Below are 7,933 nucleotides of genomic sequence, written 5' to 3'. Positions count from 1 at the left end.
CACACACACACACACACACACACACACACACACACACACACACACACCCAACCATACACCCTTCCTTTTCTCCCTCCTTCCATCCCTCCAGAATGAGTAATCCTACTAGGAATCAAACTCTTGAAATCTGGATGCCTGGAAATAGGTCACAATTAGCTCCTGACCTCTCTTCTTTCCCTCCTCTTCCACCCACACTAAACCACAGACAAACAAAAAAAAAGGTTGGAAAACCAAACCCGGGCCACTAGTCATACTGGGTGTTCAGCACTTCTAGCCTCAGTTTCAAAGGGCTCTCACATTCAAAGAAGATTTGGTAGTTCCTGCCTGACTGCATCTTTTAAGGAAGGTCATCTTACAAAAACTTTTGAACTCAATTACCTCCCCATTGTCTCCAAGGATCAAAGTTTTCATGTGTTAAATTAACTATAATTCCCAGCTACTTGTTACCCAGAAGTAGAATATCCAAATTTGAATTAAAATAGTCAGACCGTCTGCCAGGCTCAGGATCAAGGATGCTAGTTATCTGACCTTCCAATTTAGAGTATTTCATAACTTCCCGAGTAAAGACACAGGAGATAGTTGTAGGGAAATGTGAAACCATGAGACAAAATATTGGTTGTGACCCAATATTATAAAGGTCAGGACTGAAATTAACAACTCTATTGGAAATTTTAAAATCATATGAAGGCCATGTTAACAGCCAGCCTCAATTCATAGCTACATTAGTGAAAGGAATATATTTTTGCATATGTTATCAAAATTAGGTATTAATTATAGATATTAAAAGGTAATAATATTACTCTAGTATCCTTAGAATCTTAGAAGAGATCTTAAAGATCATCTAATCCAACCCCTCAATTTACAGATAAGGAAGCTGAGGTTTAGTGCAGTTAAACGATTTGGCCAAGATCACAGAATTAGCTCCAGCATTAAAGTCAATGCCTTTCCTACTGCACTGCCTCTCTTTAGAGATAAACTTCTCGGCTTATTAATCTTAAAATCACAAGCAGGGTGAAAAACTCTTCATTTGTACTTAAATTCCAACTAAAAAATATACTAGTCTGAATTCAAAAGGAAGAAGTTTTCAAGATGGAACAAAATCAGGAAAATCTTCCCACTTTCTTAAACTCTCAAATTATTAGTTTCTGGTCCCCTCAGCTCCAAACCCCTCCCTTATAATGCTAAAAGAGACAACAAATGATGGCCAAAGAATGGCTACTGCCACACACTCCAAAACTCAGTCTTTAAAGGTACCCCCTAGCATTTGGAAGAAAGTGAATTGCTCAAATCTCACCTCATTTGGAAACAGCACTTGTATCACACAATTGACATACCTTTGGTAAAGCTACAATACCATTCAATATCTGGTAAGGTCGAGGAATATATTGAAGGAGACTGATTCACAGGATGGCTCTAAAACTAGCATTTTACTTTTAAATTCTGTGAAATCAGGTCTTGACAATACCTTCCAGGTTAAAAAAAAAAAGGCATTTTCTTTTCAAAACCCTCATAAAAGCAAATTAAAATGTAATTTTCTTTTTAGCCAAGTCTTTCTCCTGAAATGGTTCTCTCAATTTAATCCCTTCTCAGACCTCAACCTTTTAAGCTTTCTGTAGGAAGCCTGGGAGACAAGATTCCCAACTATAAGCATGAGAAGGAAAGAGGGTCAGCTCTTTTCAAATTTAAAAAAAAAAAATCAAGTTTTACTTATGACCAAAGGATTATGTACCTGGAGTTGGAAGAAATCTCAGACGCTATCTAGTCTAACCGTCCGCCCCCCCCCCCCCCCCCATTTTATAAGGGAGGAAGCTAAGACCCAAGTTGTGGTTAATTGACTTGCCCAAGGTCACACAAGTAAGCCACAAAGGCAGTATTTGAACTCAGGTCCTCACAGTATAGGTACATTGCTCTCCTTACCAGAAGTCTTGTCTTTTCTACTGCAATGGATGCTCTATGAAGTTGGGGAGGAGAGGGAGGGAGATGGTAAGAACAAAGGAGCCACCAGCAGACACACAGTTAATTTCTCTAGATGCCCAACTGCAGAAAGAGTCATTACATCATAGGCCTCTCCACACCTCCCTCTCAACCACGTGCCCGAAGCCCCAAGAGACCAAAAGAGAACAGGAGAGACTCCCTCTTCCCGGTTCATTTACAGGTAGAAGCCATTATCCAAGTGTGTCTCTCTTTGCTCCTCTGCCCGCCACCAAGGCGTCCTTGCTCCATCTCACTGATAAAACGTTGGAGCTCTGGCGTAGGCATTAATAGCAACGGGACGGGTTCAGAACTAAGTCCAGACAAGTGCTGGACAGGCTAGAAAAACAAAGTCAGGTTGAGGAACAGGGTCAGCCTCAGACAAATGCCCAAGTTCCTAATGGTCCAAGTCTTTCGGTCTGCACAGAAGGCTCATTAGGAGGCACGCCTCAAGCAACATGCATTGCAGATGACTATAGAAGGTAGTCGGGTAGGAGAACCCAGGCAAGGAAAGGGACTCAGGCCAGGAAAGGTTTAGGCTGGAATCCAAGATTTCTAAGTACTTCCTTCTTTTTTCCAAAGGATTTGATGCTTCCACAGGTACAGTATGCCACGGTTGCTATCTGTACCAAAACTTAAACCTAAGGGCCACAGGTTGTCTCATTAGATAAATGATGCTGTGCCAAGCTACTACACTCATATCTTCAGAGAAAGAAACACAACTCCGCAGTGCAAGGAACCCCAAATCCACCTTCTTCACCCATCCGCCTTCTTCATGATCTATGTCCCTATGTGTACCCGGACGCTCTGGGACACGGACACGGACACGGACACACACACTCACCCACTCACTATATCTCTCTCTTGCCCTGCCATGTAATCACCAAATGAAGAATGCCCCTCACAAAGTTGGCCCTCTTCCCACCTACCTGCCTCAGCGCTGTCCGAGGAATTCCTTTCCTTTCTTAAACTCCCGGGTATCCTCCCATTTACTCTTTAACTTCCCCCAACTCCGGAATTCGTCCCAGGGAGCCTTTCTCGACTCCCCCAACCAATTTTTCCTGGAGCATCACAATCCCTTTCCCTCATTCTCACCAACCCCCCTCCCTCGAGCATCCCATAGCACTGCTACACCCCATCCCCTCCCATGGTAAGCACTGCACCCCATCTCCTCCATTCTCCGCTCTTCATAAGCGTAGGGACCCCCCCCCCCATTTACAACCTCTTAAACTGCCCCCGCAACCTGCGAAGGCGCTTGGAAAAGTACCCAGGGCTTGCACTGCAGTGCATCCCTCCCGATCCCACCTGGGGTGCTAGTCCGTACGCACCTTCCAGCCAGCGGAACTGTTGCTGTCGCCCTTATCCTTGAAGTAGGGCACGCAGCGCACCATCCAATCGTAGATCTGGGACAGGGTGAGCCGCTTGTCCGGGGAGCTCTCGATGGCCCGGGTGATCAGGTCGGCGTAGGACAGGTTTCCCCACGCGTTCCTCCGGGAGGAGCATTTCCTCGGCTGCCCCGCGGCCCCGCTCGCCCCCTGTTGCTGCGGCTGCTGCGGCTGCAGCGGCGGCGGCGGAGGAGGCAGCGGCAGCGGCGCCTGCGGAGGCTGCAGTGGCGCCTGCTGCCCCCCGCTCAGCACGCCTGCCCCGGGGGGCGCGCTGGACCCCGAGTCCTGCCCTCCAGGGGCCAGGAGCCGGGCCGCCTCCTCGGGGCGCAGTCCCGGGCCAAGGACGCCGCTCGCGCCGGCCATGGCCATGGCCGTGCCGGCTCCTCCGCCGCCCCCAGGGGCTCCGCAGCCTCCGTCGTCGTCTTCCTCGTCGTCCTCCTCCTCTGGGATCATGGAGTCGGCGGCCGCTTCCCCCGAGGGCTTGGCCGGGCTCGCTTGCAGCTCGGGCCTCTGCAAGGGCCACGTACAGGAGCGGGGCCGGCTCTGGGGCTCGAACTCCGGGTCCAGCTCCACTTCCAGCGGCGAGAGCGGGGCCGGGGAGGACGGCGCCTCTGCCATCTTCGCCGCCCGGGCCCTTGGGCTGCCTTTTGCCTGCTGCTGCTCGCTCCTTCGCTCTCTCCCTCGCTCTCTAGCTCGAGCGGTGGCTCTCCTCCTTGCTCTTTCGCTGGGGCGGGGTAAAGTGGGGGAGGGAAAGAGGGGAGGGGGGGGAGAACAGGCTAAGGATCAGGATCGCTGCCTGCGGGGAGGAGGGCTGGGGGGTGGGGGAGAAAGGGAGGGAAATAGGGGAGAGAGTTGGTTATCCTGAGCTGGAATTAAGTCCTCGGCGGACCTTTACTGCCGCCGCCTCCTCTTCCCAGATCAGTACCTCGCCAAGCCAGGGGAACAGGCAGACCTGGAAACGTCCCTTCCCGTGAACCTGGTAGAGCGAGCGACTCCCAGTCCAAAGCAGCCGCCGCCTGAGGGTGCGGGGGGGGGGGTGAGGGTGGAGACAATCGGAGGATTAGGCACTGATGGGGCAACCCCCTCCCCCAGCGGCGGTCAGATAGGCAGGTCTCTCCTGGACAAGGTGGCTGGGGCGTGGAAGAAGGGAGGAAGGTAGGGCGGAGGAGGGAGGGGGAGGGGTGGGGGTAAGAGTGAGATAGGGAGGGGGGAGGGGGAAGTGAGGAGGTGGAGGAGGAGGGTACTGGGGAGGGAGGGTTGTCCCTTTAAAGCAAGGAGCAGCCAAACGCAGTTGAGTGGTGCAGCTCCGTGCCTGCTCTGCTACTGGGAGTGTGTGTTTGTTTATATTTCACTCCATGCAGATGGAGAAGTGCTTCCTTCCGTGGCAATGGAGAGAAAGTCTGTGGCGTCTTCTGATCTCTCTCGGACCCCCACCCTGCCACCAACGAGGAGGCACCACACCACAGAAATTACACTGTATCCATCAGAGAACAGCTCAGGCTTCTTTCTTGCTTCGGCAGACGAGGTTAGGGCTCTTGCATTACCACGATGACTTTTTCCCCCAGTTCCCTTTCTCTCCTCGTTTCGACCCAAAGGCAGGGGACGGGTTAATATGCATCTAAATTCATGCCAGTCCAGTCCGAGCTACTTTCAAAAACCAAAAAGAATAGAATGGAGGCTATTCGCAAGAAGCTGAACTGGGCAAGGAAGAGCCACTTTGGTGTTTTGTTTTGCAATTGTTCTTGCTGACGTCGTTTGCCTCTCAAGAAAAAAAAGGGCAAATCAAAGCAGAAATCTTCCAACAGGTCTGGAAGCTTCAAGTCTCCCCTAAGGCTGCGAGAAGATCCAGTACCAACACATTCATAACCTCCTTGCTCCTGCTGCTGCCATCTTGACAGTTTCCCCCCCTCTTCACTCAAGTCCTTTAAAAACACTAGAAAGGGAGAAAGCGGAGGGGAGGGGGGCGGATTGGGGAAAACGGTGGAGGGGGAGAGAAAGACAAAGTCAAGGGGAGGGGAAAGGGAAGAACCTGAGCTTCTTCAAAAACAGATCCGGAGTCACAGGAGAGAAAAGCAGCAACCCCGTTGCATAGTTCCTGTGTCTACCGCGGCACCTTCCCTTTAAATATGATGGGAGAGAAAGCAAAATTCTGCACGTCTCCCAAAAATACAGAAAAGAGAAAGCGAAGAATCTGCGCGGGAGAAGGATTTAGGCTTTTGCTGCTGCCGCTCCTGCAGCTTGCACGGGCAGCCTGTCACCCTCCACACTGCTGACTTCCACATTCCTTCTCCTAACAACCAGCAGCAGCAGCAACACAAAGTTATAGACACACGCAGGGAGCCTCAACCTAAGCTGACAGCAGACAGGTCCCCGCCCAGGGGGAGGGAGGACCGAGAAGGCAGGCGGCAGGGGGGGATGTGTGTGTGTGCGTGCGCGCCCACGCTGGACAAGGAAGGGGAGGAGGAAGCTCGAGGGGAACCTGGAGTTGAAAGGCTCTGTTGAGATCTTTATTAGAAGGATCGTTGCGGCAAGAGCAAGGATAGTTTAGTTCGCAAGCTATGGAGTGTCAGTCTCTCCCTCTCTCTTTCCTGCCGCACTTCCCAAGAGCCAGGAGATTAAGACCTAGTGTAAAAGTGTTTTGCTTTTGGGAAATTTCATTCAGGACTTCCGTGGAGCTGGGTACACAGGATGCAGTACAGTGGGAACCCGCAATTGAGAGCTCCCTCGTGTGCACTTTGGAGGAGATTCAGTATTCATATCCTAATGAGCCCTAGAGAAGATGAGAGATTTGATAACTGCTCTTTTTCTTAGTAAGATATTGGCTGAAGACTTCCAAGAGTGATTAGGCCTGGGGTAAATGGACTCACCGCATAAACTGCGTGACACTATGAGAAAGCGATTGCAACTCGTACCGACTGACCCTAACAGAAACCCTTTGATGTAGGGGCCCTCGCGGGCACACCCACACTTGGACATACAAAGTAAACGTCTTAACCCAAATGCTAGTTTATACACAATTGTTCATGTCGGAAACTAGTTTTACTTTTAATGGGTTTTATTTGGGGGGGGTAGGGGAGGAAAAGAAGAACAAAGTAATTAGTGCCTACAGAAAAACATTTTTGAATCAAAGGGCAGAGGCCGATAATCACAAGCGGTTGGAAAATAGTAATAATTTGACTTTTTAAGTTATTTTGGTATAGTAATCACGTATATTGGCTTTATTTCGAAACAGATTTTTCTCCTGCGAACATCTTTCACCCGTCCTTGCATTATGGACGTGAGCCTAAAACTGGAAGCCAGGTTACCTGTGCACCTCTTTATATGTGCTACATGGAAATTAAATATCAAAGATCGTCGATGTCTTAAGTCATACACATTATTTATTATTGTTATTACATAAATTCTCAGGGAAGTTCCTGGGAACACGCAAAAGGCTAGCAGCCTGGTCCTTAACATTTGCGATCAGGAATTGTCCAAAAGCGCATCCATTGGGTTTTGCCAGCCAAGCCGCGCCCCTCTGCCCCCCCTCCCGCCCCCGGCCCCACCTCCACTTCCCCAAGTGGCTAGCGCCCGAGGACTCGGAGCTTTGCAGAGGGTCAGTCACTCAAGTGACGTGCGGCCCCGCCCCTGCACAAAGCTAGTTCGACGCGTACAAACAGATGATGTCATTGTATCAATAAGCGCGTGACCGCCGCGCCGTCTACCGCGCTGCCATTCGCTGCTCGTCTTGCCCATCAAGCCATGCCGCGCTCTGACTGGCCCAGGCCCCTAGGCTCCAGTCTCCGGCCTCCCATCTCCCGCCCCTTTCCACCACTCCCCTCCCCCGCCCCGCAAATAATAAACAATCGAGTAAAATCTTAAGGAACCGTGGGATGGAGGAGGGAAAAAGAGCGCGGGAGCCAGAAACAGATTTTTTTTTCTTTCCGCGTGCGCCTCCTGCAGGGAGAGAAGTAGTAAGCAGAGCACTCCCTACGGCGCGCGATGAACCCAGGGTAGCTCTAGGACCCCGGAGGCTCGCGAGCCCAGAACTAGTGGGCGGTGTCCAAAGCCCTGGTGGCTAGCAATGGGAGGGGGGCGGTATCTCGGGGAGGGGACTGAGCGGAGCTGGGGCGGTGCTAGGGAAGTCGGCGGACACGTGCGGAGGGGAGGGTCGGGCGTGCCGGCGCATGCTCGGCTGGAGCCTCGCGTGTTACGCTGCGCGGTGGCGGCCCAAAGCCGCCGCGCGCTTATTTACCAGCGCACGTGGGTGTTATTTATAAATGGAATGTTGTGCTGGCTGCTGCGCGCAGAGGTGGGGACGCGTGGAGCAGCCTCGGGCTGGCTGGGGGAAGCGGAGGTGCTCGCGCCTGCCCCCCCCCCTCCCCCAAGCAGTGCGCGTGTCTGTCTCTCCGTCTGCCTCCCCCTCCCCCTCCCTCTGTCTCTTAATATCCTGCTTTCTCCCGATCTCTCCTCCTTCTCGGTCAATCTCTTTTCTCTTCTTTCAGTCTCTCCTTCCTCTTTTTCTCAGTCTCTCCTTCCTTTTCTCTTATTCGCTCTCTCTCCTTTCCCCAGTTTCCCTCTCCTTCTCCCTCCTTTAT

At 51.5% G+C, this 7,933-nt stretch overlaps 1 protein-coding gene across 2 annotated transcripts in view; it reads right to left on the bottom strand.

The window, feature by feature from the left end:
- FOXO3 (forkhead box O3) overlaps nt 1-5,678 on the bottom strand; it is a 162,533-nt gene extending 156,855 nt beyond the window's left edge. Inside the window, exons 1-2 of one of the 2 annotated variants that reach the window (XM_027855558.1) lie at nt 4,282-5,678; nt 3,300-4,167 (exon numbers count right to left, since the gene is read on the bottom strand). In XM_027855558.1, coding sequence (XP_027711359.1) covers nt 3,300-3,974 — 675 coding nt within the window. In that variant the 5' untranslated portion in view covers nt 3,975-4,167; nt 4,282-5,678. Of the gene's footprint in view, nt 1-3,299 lie in introns of both variants that reach the window. The other variant, XM_027855550.1, reaches the window with a different exon arrangement.
- Between the last annotated feature and the right edge of the window lie 2,255 nt (nt 5,679-7,933).

The sequence above is a fragment of the Vombatus ursinus genome, unplaced genomic scaffold (genome assembly GCF_900497805.2).
Source record: "Vombatus ursinus unplaced genomic scaffold, bare-nosed wombat genome assembly UNPS02000582.1, whole genome shotgun sequence".
In the NCBI taxonomy this organism is placed as follows: domain Eukaryota; kingdom Metazoa; phylum Chordata; class Mammalia; order Diprotodontia; family Vombatidae; genus Vombatus; species Vombatus ursinus.
This window is presented reverse-complemented; position numbering and strand designations above follow the sequence as displayed.